Genomic DNA, 17,002 nt, shown 5'->3' on the forward strand with positions numbered 1-17,002 from the left:
TTCACACAAAATCCCCTCAAAATGGTCAGAAAATAGAATAATAGCTGAAATAACAATTTTAATAGTTATTTGGATTAGGTGCTGTAAAACGAATATTTCACCCTCTCCTAATTTTTGTTTGACCTCTCTGCTGTAAACCTGTCAGACGTCAACTTTTATGAAAATCTTGTGACTCAAGAAGGATGTAATCTAAGATTTTCAAATTGATACCGTAGGCGCAGCTACTAGAATGCTGAGGGTAAAACTGGTGGATTACATTATTTTTGCATATTTTTCATACTTAAATGTTTCATCAAACAAAGTTCAATATTAGAGAAAGATAGCTTAAGTAAATATAACATGCAGTTTTTAAATGAATATTTAATTTTTAAGGGTTAAAATTAAAAAGCTGTACAAACCTACCTGCCCTGATGCAAAAAAGAAAAATTATAAATTAGCTGTGATTAAGTTTTGTGGAAAAATAAGTTCAATGTCGGTAGCCAGTCATTGTACTCATTATTGTCAGAACTGTTGAATCAAGACTCGAAATAGTCTCAAAACATATTATCCCATGATCTAAATAAACAACAGCTGAGAACCAAAGTCATTGACATCAATCAATCTGGAAAGGCATTACAAAGCCTTTTCTAAGGCTTTGGGATTCCAGCAAACTTGATGATGAGAGCCATTATCCACAAATGGATAAACGTGGAACAATGGTGTACCTTCCCAGGAGTGGACAACCTACCAAAGTTACTCCAACAGCGCTCCAACAACTGATTCAGGAGGTAATAGAAGAACCCAGAAAAACATCTAAAAACTGCAGACCTCAGTTAAGGGCTGAGATCATGATTCAATAATATGAAAGAGGCATAAATGGCATCCATGGGAGAGTTCGAAGGAGAAAACACCTGCTGATCAAAAAGAACAAAAAGGCTAATCTCGCATTTGCCAAAAAAACATCTTGATGATCACTATGACTTTTGGGAAAGTACTCTGTGGACTGATGAGACAAAAGCAGAACTTTCTGGAAGCTTTGAGTCCATTAAATCTGATGTAAAACTAACACAGCATTTCATAAAAAGAGCACCATACCAACAGTCAAACGTGGTGGTAGTAGTCTGACGGTCTAGGTCAGCTTTGCTCCTTCAGGACCTGATTGACTTGCCATAATTAATAGAACCATGAATTCTGCTCTTAAATCCTGAAGGAGAATGTCCATCTGTCAGTTTGTGCCCTGAAGCTGAAGCACACTTGGGTTATCTAGCAGGAAAATGATCTGAAACACACCAGCCAGTACACGTCTGAATAGCTTAAAACAAAATGATGAAGGTTTTGAAGTGGCCTACTCTAAGTCTGGAGCTAGATCTGTTTGAGATGCTTTGCCATAACTTTAAACAGGCATTGGAGGTTTTTAAAGCTAGAAAACTCTCCAATGTGGCTGAATTATAACAATTCTGCAAATAATTGTCAGTTATTAAACCGCAGTTACAAGCTCAGTTTGGTTTGAATAGACAGGCGTTTCTCTGCTTTTTAAATTAGACTTCAAAATCGTTTAATTACTCTTGTAGTTTGAACTGGATTAGATAACCCTAGCCCCATGCTACTGGAGGACCTCCCATGATGGAGTGAGCACCTTTCTCATCTCCTCTAATCTCTCCAGACAGATACCTCTCTGAAGGTAAATCTGCCTCCCCTACCACACGTTTCTGCCAACCTGCGCAGTGTTTAATGTTATACGTCTTTTGTTTACATCCCCTTCTTTTCACTTTACCCTTAGTCAACTGGTCGAGGCACATAGCCGCTCTCCACCAGGTTTGTTTCCGTTAAAATAAATGGGGTTTTTTTTATCTTCCATCTGTCCTCAGGTGCTGGATTAAAGGGACTCATTGGATTTTATCTCTTCTGCTGAAAGGTCAATGCTGATGAAAGTAAGGTGCCCTGAGGCACCTGTTGTTGGTGCTTCACCAATAAAACAGAAGTGAATTCAGGTAGATTTCGCTGAACTTTAACAGTTTGACACAGACACATGAGCTTGCGTCACTCACACTAGCTCCTCACTTCCAGCAGCTCACTGAGATTCATCTATCTATCTATCTATCTATCTATCTATCTATCTATCCATCCATCCATCCATCCATCCATCCATCCATCCATCCATCCATTCTCTATTACTTTTCCAGGTTTGAGTCGCAAAGACAGCAGTCTAAGCAGAGAACCCTCTCACCCCAGCCACCTTTTCCAGCTCATCCATTGAGTGACATTAAGTTGTTCCCAACCCAGTCAAGAGATATAATCACTCCAGCGAGGTCTTGGTCTGCCCTGAGACAACCTCCCAGTAGGACATGCTCCAAACACCTCGCCTAGGAGGTAAATGGACTGGCATTAGTAAATGTTTTTCCAGTCAGTTTGAGCCCTCAGAGCTGTTTCTTACTGAAAATCTCATTCTGCGTTCACACACACATTCATGTAAGCAAATCTTTTTTTATTGTTACACACTTTTAACCTAACAATCTCACACAGTCACAGTCCGATGATGTGTCAGGGTCAACTCGGGGTTCAGTATAAGTCCAACGATACTTTGACATTTGAACTAGGGGAGCTAAGGGATCGGCCTTCGGGTTAGTAGACAAGCCACTCTTCCTCCTGAGCCACAGCCACTGTCTCTTCATACATAAAGTGCACAAAGTATCTGCTTTCTGCTAGGAAGACTGCCTGCTCATCCATGCAGACACAGACAATATGTTACACATAACCTGACACATGCAAAGTTGGGCTAGCCTGCATACTTCTGAGCATTCAGCGAAATCAACCTGAATTCGATTCTGAAAAGGATAAGCAGCAGAGACGGGTTGATGGTTTTACCACATTGTTTAGAGACAGAAACTAATCACATATTTTAATAGTAATATTTTACCGTGTAACAGACCCATTGATGCTCATTCCCACATCAAAGGAAACTATAATAATACATGAATACAAAATAATTTAATCACTTTATTGACAAAGCAAGAAGCAGACTCGACAACCTTCCAATTTATTTGGGTTATGGGTACAGTAAATCACTGTAGGAAGCAAACACAGTATATGCGGTAATCAGTCATTAGCAAATAACAACCCAGAGCAACATCTCTCTGTTTTGCATGTTGGGTATTATTGCTAGAAACCACATAACACATCAAACGAGATGCTTCACGGTGCCCTGAAAATGCTTCTGTAAGTCGGAAAATCAACCAGGAGTCACCACAAAGACCTGGAAGAGTAAAACTGACAGAGATGCTGCTGTCATGTGACCGATATGAGGATTAGAGTCACATGAGTGTTTTGAAAGATGGAAGACGTTCTCTGCGGATGTGTGCAGATCATTACCGTTTGTTTGCATGATGTGAGATATAGTATGCTATGCTCTGAGGCAGTGAAGATTTTGTTGAAAGAAAGACATCTTCGTTAGGCGTCGCACCGTTTGTCTTTGTGCTAATTTCAGTGGTGGGCCTCTTTGGCTCATTAGCGTTTTCCCTCAAGGCAGACAAACAAGTCGTCAGTCTCTGAGTTGTAAGAACTGTAGCAAAGATGCGTACAGCAGCCAGTATTTTGATGTTACAGAAAAAGCATGGATCATCTGCTGTGAAATCTATTAAACTGATGATTACAGGTGGATGGAGAGTTGAATCTACCTGGATAGGAGGTGCAGTGATTAACTCATGGAGTCTAACAGTCTAAAGCTCAGTTTTCCCTGTCAGAGAAACTGTTTTGGACAAGACAGCTTTGCACTTATATCACCGACTATCTCATAAAACTTGAGGAAGAATAGTGCACACGGTCATGCTATTGGCTTCCCAGCTAAGAGGTGAATGGAAACCCTTGTCATGTTTGCATTTCTTTGCTAAAAAACAAAACAAAAGAAAACAAAAGAAAGAAAAAGTGTACTTCACTCAGGTTGCATCCAGACCTTCTCAGGTGGCATAAGAATATGCCGATTTACTCACCGCTGCGTTACATGCAACATATCATTAAATCCCTTAACATTTAGCGTAGCAACTCATCTCATAAAGAGTCAGTGACAAAACTTTAAAATGGAACAATCCATCTGACAGTTCAGAAAAAAATAAAGCGAAAACACTGTGAGCTGAAAAATTACAAAGATAGAAACTCTTTTCACGCCTCAAGTGTCCTTACACCAGCTGACCTCACCTACTCATAATATATAAATATACAATATATATTGCTTTATTAATAATAGTCCTACAAACATGATGCTAAGCCGCTAACCGGTGGCTTAGGAGTGAAAGAAAATCCTTACAATCAAATTCAGTCTTACAGGAAGACTCGCATCAAGCTGCGGTTACTCAGTTAGGTTATGGCTCAAGGAAAGCATTGAAGAAAAACTGTGATCTGACTTATATGCAAACCCCAACCAGAGTTGTATAAAAGGAAACCATCCGTTAAGTAAAGACTTGTAGTTTCCTTTGAGTCCGCGTGCACGCTTATTACATCACGACTCCTCTTATATATTATAAGGCAGTAGTTGCAGTGTATATGATGGTAAAGTCATAAACGGGCGCCGTTAATGCAAGCCGTAGCATAAAAGGTTGATTTCACCTGCTTGCTTCATGCTGTTTGCTCATTGTTTCACTAGGGGCCACCATATGCATGTGTTTTGATAACAGAGGGTAACAGCCACTGCATCCGTGTGCACTCACAAGGCTAGTTTGGGAATTTGTTAAATGTGTTTTTAAAAAAATGTGAAAGGAAATTCCATCAAAACAATCATCCGGCTCTTCAGTGTAAGACACATCATCAGACACATCAAGAAATCTAATTTTTTTTCCTGAGGTAAAAAAAAAAAAAAAAAAAAAAAAAAGTGAAACAAAACAACACAAGACCCTCAAACACAAATATGCCAAAGAAGGCGTCGTACGTGTGTGTTTTCTGTACACAACCCACACCTGAGTAAAGTGCACAGTCCAGTGAGTCAGAACTGATTATCACCAGCATGTGGCCTGTTTACACGCAAAGCAGGCCCTGCAAAGGAAAGGCAGCACACCACCCCAATCCATCACTTCTTAAAACATACAGACTGAAGTTTCATGTGGCTGACCTCTCCTCCTTTAGAGACAGGCACTGATAAAATATATTGTGTACCTTAAAGGAATTAAGTTAATTATTTTCACATTGTATCTCTACCGCTATTTAAAAATGAATGACAAGTTGTGATGCTTTCTTAGTAATGTAAGTGATAATATTTTGTCTTCTTCTAATGTTTTTTTAACCTGTTGGCTGAGATTGATGTAGACAAACAAAAGTCTAATGACCTTTAGTACCTTTCAGGACTTTAGATTTGCACGATTCACAGTTCAAAATAATTCTTCTTCATCTTACACTTGCCCTCATCCACTGACTGAAACAAGCTGTTGTAGCTCCTTACCCTTTAAGCCAGCCTTCTTCTGATTGGTTGCCTCTCATAAGCAGAAGGTTTGGACGATAGGTGGGTGGAGCCTGAGAGGACCACATAAGGATATCTCCTCCCTTCATCATGCAGAGACAGTAGACTGAGCTTTTGCCTTACATACAGTACTTAAGAAATGTATTAGACCACCGCCCAGTGTAAGGTTTATGCCTCAGCGGCCCTAAGCGAACAGTATCTGTAACTAATTTTTTTTAATGTTTCTGTAATGGTTAATATTCTGTATGCACATTTTTAATGCTAAAATATAATTATTGTCGTCAATTATTACTTTCAAATCAGCTGCTGTAGAAAAAAAAAAGTATAAAAACAATATTAAAGCACATTATATTTTTTGGTCGAGATGCCAAATTGTATTAATTTACTTGCATTTCTGAACAGAATTTTTGGTGATCTAATAAATTTGTTTAGAACTGTATTTACAACAAAAATAATTTTAAAAAAGCATAATAGGTCCACTCTAAAACAGCGGTCCCCAACCTTTTGTGCGCCACGGATTTGTGTCCGGTTTATGTCCGACAATATTTTCACAGACCGGCCTTTAAGGTGTCGCGGATAAATACAACAAAATAAAACCTGTACCAAAAAAAAAAAGACGATTTATTCATAACACACGGGAAAAGACACAGGGAAACCGAGTTAACGATAAAACGATAAAAAAATAACGATAAAAACCGATAACAACCCTGAAAACCGGGTTAGGGTTAGCCTCGACTCTCGCGGCCCGGTACCAAACGACTCTTGGACCTGTACTGGTCTGTGACCCGGGGGTTGGGGAATCGCTGCTCTAAAGTGTATCATGATCTGGTCACTAACCAGAACAGTGAAGGTGGGCTGTGGGAAAACGCTTTGTTGTTAGTTGAAACACTGATTGGCTGCTTTGCACATGGCAACAGTTTGCCTTCAGGCTTTCTGTGATGTGGGTGACATTGTTAAACAGGTGTACTCTGACTCAAACCAGCCTTGTAGCTTTGTTGCCCAAACGTAACCAGGCTGCTGTTAGGGAGTGTTTCTCAAACAGGCATTCTGCTGGTTACAGAGAAGAGTTTAGGGCCAGATTTATTAAAAAGGGCAAAATAGCGTGCTTTACAAAAGTTGCGCTGCTTTTTGAACGGTCAATTTCAGCATCAAGTTAAAAAAAAATAAGACCTGCTTTTATTCTGTGTTAAATATCGGCACAATTAAAAGTAAATTGCATTATTAAATTAGTGTGCGTGCTTGATTTAAACATTCTCCTTCTTATATTTTGCACCTTGAGAAGGGAACTCCCAAAATTACATATTTAATATCAACATATCACAGGCAATCTTGTCACTGTGATCTCTTTCTGGATACTGATAGTACTTTTTACTGTGCCGGGCAACATTTTAGTAACTCTGGCAGTTAGTGCCTGTTGAGTGAGCGTGATATTCATTTTAGACACGGCCTTGATGCCAGGTAAAACTGACAGAGATATCTAAAGTCTGCTGTGAAAATGTGATTTGTACCGTGCAGTTATTTAAAGCAAGTTTCCTTAAAAATCGTTGCCTGGACTGATTACTTCTGTTTTTCAGATTACACCGGGGACTTTGATGCATGGCTATGGATTTTTTCCAAAAAGAAGTAAAAAAAAACAACCCAAAAAACCCAACAACAACAACAACAACAAACTATGTATGTTTCTATTCAAAGTGAGGAATTTCCTGGGGATCAATCGTTTTTTCATGTGCCTACCACCTCAGATATATTCAGCTGTGCCGCACACAAACACTCAGCCACCTAGGGTGATTTATGAAGGGCCTTTAAAGGTCACAGCTGCCTGGGTAACACAACTACCACAGCAGCTTCTAGTCCACTCTAAATGACTGCTATCACGGTCAAACTCAAACCAAGAAGGGGGGGCTACCATAAAATAAGGCCCCGCAGTATGCAGAGAGTATCTGACAGCAGTGTAAACAATTCCTTCTAGTTTAAAAGACTGACCTAAAGTGACACTTACTGACTTTTGCGAGTTATTTAAGGTTACTTCAAAGTTCATATTTAAAAAAGAGCGTATAGTGAGTGTGATATAATAAAATGGCTAAAACCAGTCTCAGTGTGGATTCAGTCAAGGTGCAGAACAACAGTTATCACCATTAACAGTCTGACAGATGATACAGTGGTTGAAATGCACATGTCACAGTAGTTACTAATCTGCTTGCGTCTCCGCAGCAGGAGGCGCTGCTGCTGCTGCTGCTGAAGACACCAGTCTAGCAGCTTCATCTTGGGGCTCCACTGGCCCTTCCCCACCCCCTGCCCCTTCATCGTCCTCCTCTTCTTCCTTCTCCATGCCCAGTGGAGGCTGTCTTTGTGCCGCACTGTGCCTGGAGCGGGCCCTGTGCCTTCGAGGGTGGAGGAAGAGAGCAGGGTCCGGCATGGCTGTGGGCTCTGCAGGGCCCGTCACTTTCTCTGTCGGCACACACTCTCGGGAACGCTCAACTCTCGAGGAAGCCCTAGCGCTCTTACGTTTTGGTTTAACCACAGGAGAAGAAGGCGAAGCTCCTGAAAGCATCTGTGGAGAAACTGTGGAGTTGTACTCAGCACCGTACTGGAGCCCCTGGTTGTTGGCCCTGGAAAGCAGGCCCTGCCTCTGCTGCATCCGCTGCTGGTGCAGTTTCTGCCTCGCAGCGTGCAGCTGGAAGGAGAGGTATGCCGCAGCCTCGGTTTGTTTCTGCAGCTCCGTGTTAAGGACGGTCGAACAGTGGCTGCGGCTTTTCAGCTCCTCCAGAAAATGGCGCTCTTTTTGCTTGAGATTGGCTCTGAGAACTCCCACCAAAGCCCCTTTCTGAGTGAGCTCCTTCCTAAGCTCTCCCAAGGCGCACTCCTTTTCTGCCAGGCGGTTTTCAACCTCCAGACTGCGAGCTTCCAAGAGCTCCTCTTCCTCCTGCAATTCTGATGCAGACCAGAAATGCAAATTATGAACATGTAGAGTTTCAGAATAAAGTTTATTTCACATTTATGGAAACCTCTCTGGTATGCAACATACTCTCCTCTGTTTTACCATCCATCAATCCATCTTCTGTTGTAGAGACACCCAGACCTCCCATGTCCCACCCATCTCAACTGTTGAGGTGCTCCCTCATAACATCATTATCCATTTTTTCCTACCACAGGGCCTCCTCCCAGTTTACCATGCCCAAAATACTTCATTTAGGAGGCGCCAAAACAGCTCCTTTAAATCTGGGGGAGCAGCATTAACTCTGAGCCACTCCTAAGTGACCGAGCTCCTCAGGAGCCCAGACACCCTTCAGAGGAATCTCATTTTCTGCCGCTTGCATCAGCAATCTAATTATTTTGGTCACTACCCACAGCTGATGGCCATAACAGCGCAGATCGACCAGTAAATCGTCAGATTTGCTGTGAAGCTCAGCTGCGTCATCACCATGAAGACAGAGCTGAGCTGAGACCGGTACAGCATCCACATTACTGCAGACGCTGCACCGATCCATCTGTCAATCTCCTGCTCTCATTTCCATCCTGGGGTGGGCATCCCACCATTTTTCTTTATGTGATAAAATAATCAGAATGATTTTTTCTGGAGAAATATAAACATTTTCTCCTGACCTAAAAAATGAAAAGATAAATATTTTCTGACTGATAAATAATCAAAATTCTCGATCAATCACTTTTTTTTGTCAGTGGATCAAACTAATATTGTCCTCGTTTCCATTCTGATGTTTGATAATGAACGGTCGTTTTTTGTGAGGCCGTTCGGTCCATATTATGGGAAGATCTGTGTGTTACTGTGATATTTGATATCTTTAATATGTCCTGCCCACTGCAGGCCGACTGATGCTCACATGCCGAATTTGTGGATCAGAGAAAAACAGAAGCTACAGCTTGATTCATGTGTTTTACTTCTTATCACCAAAGCAGAGCTAATGCTGCTCCATAAGCATTTATATTCTGTACAGTATGCAAAGCTTGTCCTCACAACACAGTCCCACATTTAAACAGACTGCACAGACACAGACTTTCATTCAGGCTACTACTAAACGCCTTCTCTGCCAAGGTCGTGTTTAACACAGCACACTGCTCATTGCTTTTTCTCCTTTTTGCCTCTGTAGACGAGCTTTCATCTCTTTTTATTCCAGTAAAATTCCCCACAGGGATGAGAGGCAGGTATGGATGAAAAGCCCTGAGTCAGTGCGGTTACCTCAGGGCTTACTGAGCAGGAGAAGCTGCTGGAGGAGCAGGAGGAGCAGGGGATTATAACCACAGAGGCCGGCATTGACCCTTCTGCCCAGAGGGAAACCGACCTGAAAAATCCTAATAAGCTGCTTCATATACTGACAAAAGCTTTGAAATTGGGGGTCCAAACTGTAACATCTTGCAGCTTATGGTATCCCATTCATGTAATTTCTCTGTCCATGACAGGCCTTTTATTGAGTTTCATCTCTGTTACTCATTTATTTCTTTATTTTCTCCATTTTTCTTACAGGATCGATCCTCTGAAGGCCGACCGGCTTCTCTTTCGCCCATCACCACACCCCACCTAAACTCATACGCCTGCTATAGAACTACCTAATGTGAACTTTACGTCCATCCATACGCCTCCATGTCTGCAGCTGACTGCACTCTGCCGCCTTTCCTTTTGCCTTAATTGCCCTCCTCTCTCCCCCTTGTTACTTCTCTCCTTTCTTTTCCTCTCTTGTTTCCTACATCTCCTTCTCTCTCGCTCTCAGCAAAATCTGTAAGTGGACACCCCCACCGGGACCTCGAGGAAAAAAGGAGAGCAGAAGACGAAAAAAAAGAGGATGGATCAATTTGCCGGGGTGAGGAGGAGAACACAGGGCTGTGCTGCATGATGTATCGTGAGTGGGGGGATAACCTGCCCTGGATAAAGTAGATGGGATCTAATGGCTGAGTAATGCAGCCAGGCACAACTCCTCCCCCCTGCCTCCCGCACTCTTTACAAGCACACGCACATTTATACAGCCTTTTGACTGCTCTTCCTGGAGTCTGTCTCCAATTCGCTGAGACAAAATGGTGCCTCTTTCTGCACTGAGCCACCTTCACGAGGTACGCTTTAGCCGCTGAGACAGTTTCTTCATCTTACGTGTGAAGCTGTAGCATCTTTTTACACACGTGGCTTTACCAGAGACTCCTCCCTCCTGAAGAGAGAGGCAGCGGTGGCCGACAAAGATCTGTCCCCTGGAGGATGCAAGGGTGGAAGCATGGAGAGAGACAGGGGTCATCTGGGGGTTAAAGCTGAGTATGGGGAGGGTGAGTGAAAACTAGCTCGGGGAGATGTAAACATGTGGCTGTCTTTGTGTCCTCAAAGCCAAAAAAAGATGACAAAAATCCAAGAGGCACGAACACAGTCAGGCACGGCAGAGAGAGGAGAACTAGGAAGAGCCTGTGAAGGGAGCGTATGTGAACTCAAACATACCTATTTGACTCCTGCCCGGAGGCTTCATCTTCAACTCGCTTGTCAACTCTGAAAAATGCAAGAGACACACAAAGACAGCGGGAAGAGAGAGAAATCAAAAAATCAGAGATTAAACGCAGGCGATCAGAGTCTTATTAAAGCTGTATGCTGACAGTTTGTGTTTGCTGCTGCTGGTGGTTAACATAACAGATGCTCGATGCAGTACATCCTCGGCGAGCTCATGCATAATTTATGAAACAAAATCTGAAACTTTACATCAAAGACTGAGTGCTAGAGACTGCCACAGTCTGGATCTGTAAGGACACATTTGTCATATTAGCATTTTATTTTATTATCCTTATTTTTGGGATATAGGAGTGAAATCAGCATGGTGGAAAAAGCTGCTTTTGACTGCTTTTCTGATGTATATTTTGTTTTACCAGCTATCTCTCTGCAAGTTTGATTTGGCAAATCCAACCCCAAAAGTTTTTCGTGCCACCTCCGGGGATCTTTTGCTTCTTAAACAAACGTGTAAACCACTACACTGTGGAGCCACTCTCAGTGTAATCAGAATATATTTAAATAAAAATGCAATCCCCGTGAGCTGTGCCACATTTAATAAAACATCCGATGAAGCTAAACATCCTGTCGTGCTTTGTACGAGAGAATCATTTCAACTTAAAGCCACAGCTTACAATCATATCATTAAAAGTACCTTTACATTATTTTAATAGTTCTTTTTCCCCCCTTGTATAGCACTTGAGTGAAGATGTGCATCTCTCTGTTGTATCTGTGTCTGCTGTATGCTTTGTCTGGCTTTTATGTCTCACATTAGGCGCTCGCCTTTGAGTCCATTTCACTTGAGCCATAAAAGCAAAGCAAGCAGATTAGAGGCACTAGAAACTCAGCAGCTTTTCTGGACAATAAAACGCATCTGATCAAAAGATCAAGCCATTATTACCTTTTTTAGGGGTATATCAGGCAGGAGCAACAGTCTCGAATAGTGGCAGTGATGTTAAAAGATGCTCAGTGTGATATGCAGCATATTTTTAGATGGATAAAATAAAGCATTTCTGATATGTTAAGATAATGTGTCAGACTGAAGCATTCAGTCGTTCAGTGACTTTTGGACTATATTTCTGCATATAAGTGAGTGCCGAGGGGCAGACTGCTGGTTGTGTCTGTCCTGTCAGTCATCTCGACGGTCATCCACAGCAGCCTGACTGCAGCAGGAAAATCTCCACATTCAGCCTTTTTCTGCACACACCACAACACAGAGAGCGGTGCTTCATTTAATTCCCCCGTGACCAGAAAAACTCTTATTCTCTTGAGATATTCGAGTTTATTTAAGTCAGAAATTATGAGCAGTGAACTTCAGGCTTTTTTTTTGATGGAAGAATTTGCAGTGTATACAGAACAGGCTGTACCATCATGTGCATGTGGCTTGGTTATCCCTAGCCTCTCTTCTCCTCTTGCTTTCTCTGTCACACCCTCTCTCCTTCCCTCTGCAGTCAGCATACTGTAGCACACCCACCCATGCAGCTGGCATGAAGAGAGAAAGACAGATGGGGGGTGTGAGGGTGGAGGGTTGGGGGGGCGGAGTTAAAGAAGGAAGGAAGGTAGGCGTGAAAAAGAAAAGGGGAGCTCCAGAAAGGCACACTCAGTGATTGCACCCAAATGTGAGTGACTTCGAAAGCATCTTATTTTCTAGTTATCACCCTCATTCACAGCTTCCATGAGCCTTGAAACTCCGTGAAATTCATTTAGCAGCGGGGGAGCACAGAATAAGCATAACTCTAAGAATTATTCCTGACACAATGAAAATCAGTCACTCAGCACATTGCAATATCCAGCGTGTGCAACACTTTGTAGGTCAGTCTTATCTCCTGCAGCCTGACTGAGCGTTCAAGGCTTTTGTTTAGTCGATTCAACCTTGAACGTTGGAAAGATATCTGCAAGGACAAATGCAACTCGTTTCTGGGATGCACAAAAAACGCATTAGACCAGACAGGAAGACCTCATTTACAAACAGTGATGCAGCTTGTAGCTCATGAAGAGAGAAGCGCCTTTATGTGCTGATTAGGAAACTCTTGGAGTTGAGAACAGTGAAAAAAAAGAAAAAAGGCAGAACTAACGTGCACAACAACACTGTCAGCCCAACCTTGCAGTAACCTTCCACGCTTTATTAGTGAGCTGGCAGGGTACACCTCTGAGTCCTGCAAACTGCATTAGCCTATCTCTTCTTCACTGCCTCAAGTTACAAATAAAAACGTTCAGCAAAGAAAACTAACTAATCCGTGACAAGCAAATATTCAATATTCTTTCCTTTTCCTCGCTTGTTCAGATACATACGACTGTTTGATCTTTGCCTTAAAAAGACATTTGCATGGAAAACCTTTTAACAGCTTTTCCACTCTGGCCCGACGGCATCGTGAGAAGCTTTAAAGATGTTCAGCAGCAACAGCTGCTGAGTATTGTTTTTAGTGAGTGCAATCCCACAGAAACCTCTGAGGAATGTGGAAATTAAAGGCAACAGCAAACTGGAGTGAGGAGAGCAGGCCGATGCCACCAACTGCTGAGGAAAGATGATTTATTTGTGTACACGTACTTCTGGGGGCAGAAATGCACTGTACTGTCTTTACGCAGGTTTGGCCTCGTTTCCTTGCAGCTGACAGAAATATGACTGAAGCTCCATGTGGACCAAAAAAAAAAAACCCAAAACCCCCCACTGCTATAAACAATCTGTAAGAGCCCCACATTACAGTGGGAGAGCCCACAGAAACAAAAGGAAAGGAAGAGGAGGAGATGGCAAAGAGCAGGCCAGCTCTCTCTCTGTTGGTGGTGTCATTGCCACACGCAGCTGCACTGAGCAGATGTGACATGTGTGCGGGACAAACACAAAATAATGGACCCAGCCCTTCCCCCATCCTCCTCCACCCCCTGCAATCCTCTTCATATGGATTACTAAAGCTATAGGACCCATGGACTCATTACAAAGCACGTGTATTTCTGTGTCTGTCAATTAACTAACGTGTGTGCTGCTGGTTGTGCACTGGGGACAAAAAACTGTTCACATAACAGGATTCACGTCCCAACCAATGATGATCTATTTTAGGCTTTTAAGCAAGAATTATTATAACAGGGTTGATGGTTAGCCAGAAATAAACAAAAACATCTCCACAAGAAGGCTAATACCAGACTGTGTGTGTGTGTGTGTGTGTGTGTGTGTGTGTGTGTGTGTTTTCATGTGCATCTGGATGCTTGATTAAATGGAAGAAGGCACCATCCATTAGGCACCAAACAGGAAATGATGCAATCTACAGGAATTGTAGCATGACATCATCATGTAAGCATTGTCTGGCACTGAGTGGTGCTGCAGACACACATTAGAAGAACAATGAGGACACACACACGCACACACACACACACACACACACACACACACACACACACACACAGGCTTTAGCTCAGTGGATGTGTCTCCTTAAAAAAATTAAATGTTATAATTCAGTGAAATCAGGGAAATGACAGGATCAAAATATCAGGGTGTCTGATGGTTTATTGTGAGGTTAAAACCCCATTCAAAGAAGGCTGTTTTCCAAAATCTCAGTAAATCCTTTCTCTGAGGGTAAAAGGTCAATTAGATTGGTCTTAGCTGATTAATAAAGAGCTGCAGAACACCAGCAATGCCTAAAGAGGATTAGCCAAAAGGATTCTTCAATTAAATATGAACTCATAAGACCGCAAACGATTAAAAATTAAAATGTACATTACAAATGTACCTTCCAGTGTCCACTCTGTACTTTTTTTGGGAGGGGTTTTAAAAATTTTTTAAACACATCTTGGACACTCAGACATTGTGTATCCTCACATCTTATATTCTATAAAGTAACAGAAGTCATTTAAAATAAACATATAGCAGAAACCCAAGAGGAAAACTGATTTAACCTCGTAGGACCTGGCTTCCACATATGTGGTCAACACATTTTGGGTTGTCTAGACCAAAATACTAAATCTTGCTCTACAAGGGCCTGATATCCACTTACGAGGACATTATACTGCCACTGTCGAAATTTAAAACAAATGTCCTGATATGTGGATCTCATTTTTCTCAGAAGCAAAAATCATGTAAAAAAAAAAAAAAAAAAATCTGGTAATTCTTTGTTTTTGCATTCATCAGGTCCCAATCAGTCCAAATAGCAAAGAGAATTTAAAAATGCATGCCATGAAAGAGTTCGGGTCTTAGGAGGTTAAAGAAGCCAGGAAGTACTCCTGCTGATTCTCTAAAGGCCATGTGGTTAAATATATTTTTAGCGTCAGTAGAAGTAGGGGATCAGGTAGAGTTTTTTAGGGCTTTACTTTCAAAAACAGCAGCAACAGCAGCTGAGAACCCCTCACCTGTGCATCGTTTCTGCAGGGAAAGGATCTCCAGGTGAAGACCATGGAGCATGGAGAGGTGCTCCTTCCTGAGGAACACCATGCTCCTCTCCACACCCTCTATCTGCTGAGACAAACTCCTCTCATCGCCCATGGCTGAGTCTAAAGAGACGAGAGAAGGGGAGAGAATCTGCGTTTACTCCTGCCAGACACTAACTTAGAAATTCAGATTACAACCTAGGAGCTCCAGCGGCTCCACGTAACTTTGTCTTCAGTGGGAAGTGCCCGCTCGGAATTGAGGTCATGCTGGAGCTATAAATAAGGCATTGATAACCAAAAAAAAATAAAAAATCAAGCCTGACCGATAACCTCGACTTATATTTCATTAGATAATATAAGTGTCCCTGCTTACCTTAAATTGACGTTAAGTACCAAAATGTGAAGAAATGTGATTTGCTAGCGTTATAAATACGTCCTCCGGTCCGGGCATGCTGGCCTCCGGCGTCGGTCCAAATCCTGCGGGCTGCCGCATTCACCCAGACATTTTATCTGGAGCGTTTAAGTGCTTTTCAGCAGCATGTGACGCTGTTTGATCAGAGGAAGAGCAGGAGGAGGAGGCTGGATGGGTGCGTAAAAATGCAAAACGACGCATGGCACCGCGATCCGCCGACACCAAAAACAATCCCTGCTGAAACATCTGCAGGGTCGATCATCAGCAGCAGCAGGAACATGAAGCTGCTTTGAAAACCGACGAGCAAAGTGCGCAGTCCATTTTTTTTCTTAACGTGCGCACCTTTCCTCCGCTCCCACCAACTGAGGCGTCATCGAGCTGCTGGATGAGCAGCGAGTTGAAGACGGTGATGAAAACAAGCCATCGTGACCAGAACACGCGAGAACATCGTACGACGGGGTCAGTCCGCCAGCTGATTGGCTGAGCGGCACATCACCGCTCCGAGTCGACTCTGTGGAGCAGCGGTCCCCAACCCCCGGTCCTCGGACCGGTACCGGTCCGTGAGTCGTTTGGTACCGGGCCGCGAGAGCTGAGGCTCAGGTGTGAAATGTATAGTTTTCAGGGTTTTATCGGTTTTCAGCGTTATTTTGTTATCGTTTACTCGGTTTTCCTGGGTCTTTTCACGTGTGTTATGAATAAATTTTATTTTTTTCGGTACCGGTACTAGTTTTATTTTGTTGAATTTATCCGCGACACCTTAAACGCCGGTCCATGAAAATATTGTCGGGCATAAACCGGTCCGTGGCGCAAAAAAGGTTGGGGACCGCTGCTGTGGAGGATCAAGGCGCAGCTCGTGCGTGTGAAGACGCGAAACTTTAAAGCCTCGCGTGCACGAAGCGTGTTTGCTTTGTGCACTTTAATGAAAGGATGCGCGTGATTCCAGCACCTTGGACAGCGAGACACTGCTGCAGTGGTTCTCAACATGAAGGCTGGGGACCTCATTTGGACCTTTTGGGAGTCGCTTACAGGACAAGGAATGCAAGGTTAATAGTAATAATGATAACAGGAGCACCTGAGAATAAGGGCTATGCTAACTTTGATCTTTTATGCTCATGCCAGCATTGTTAATATGGAAATCTAGTGTAGTATATAAATCTTTTGTGTCATTATGAAGTCATATAATTTTGTATTGAAAAAGTAAACTTTAAATTTTACTTTCAAACAAAGAAAGTGCTTATGCCCCCCAGTGATTATCGTATTGCTCTAAAGTTTTGGAGAGGACCTAACCTTTAACCAGCGGCAGATCTAGAAAATTGTACATGGGGGGCAAAGGAGGGGGAAG

At 42.6% G+C, this 17,002-nt stretch overlaps 1 protein-coding gene across 1 annotated transcript; it reads right to left on the reverse strand.

Moving 5' to 3' along the window:
• Nucleotides 1-2,443: 2,443 nt before the first annotated feature.
• On the reverse strand, nt 2,444-16,218 carry si:dkey-54n8.4 (coiled-coil domain-containing protein 92). The gene is made up of 4 exons (XM_005915894.3): nt 15,622-16,218; nt 15,231-15,371; nt 10,854-10,901; nt 2,444-8,353 (listed from the first exon to the last, which is right to left on the reverse strand). Exons 2-4 carry the CDS (start codon nt 15,361-15,363, stop codon nt 7,611-7,613), a joined length of 924 nt encoding a protein of 307 aa, XP_005915956.1. The 5' UTR covers nt 15,364-15,371; nt 15,622-16,218; the 3' UTR covers nt 2,444-7,610.
• Between the last annotated feature and the right edge of the window lie 784 nt (nt 16,219-17,002).

This window comes from Haplochromis burtoni, unplaced genomic scaffold (genome assembly GCF_018398535.1).
Source record: "Haplochromis burtoni strain Fernald_Lab_line unplaced genomic scaffold, NCSU_Asbu1 Contig_15, whole genome shotgun sequence".
In the NCBI taxonomy this organism is placed as follows: domain Eukaryota; kingdom Metazoa; phylum Chordata; class Actinopteri; order Cichliformes; family Cichlidae; genus Haplochromis; species Haplochromis burtoni.

Coding starts and splice junctions, on each gene's coding strand:
- si:dkey-54n8.4 (XM_005915894.3), bottom strand. CDS start 15,363: ATGGGCGATGAGAGGAGTTTGTCTCAGCAGATAGAGGGTGTGGAGAGG. Junction 10,902..15,230: donor CCTGCAGAAACGATGCACAG/GTGAGGGGTTCT, acceptor TGCATTTTTCAG/AGTTGACAAGCGAGTTGAAG. Junction 8,354..10,853: donor TCCGGGCAGGAGTCAAATAG/GTATGTTTGAGT, acceptor GGTCTGCATCAG/AATTGCAGGAGGAAGAGGAG.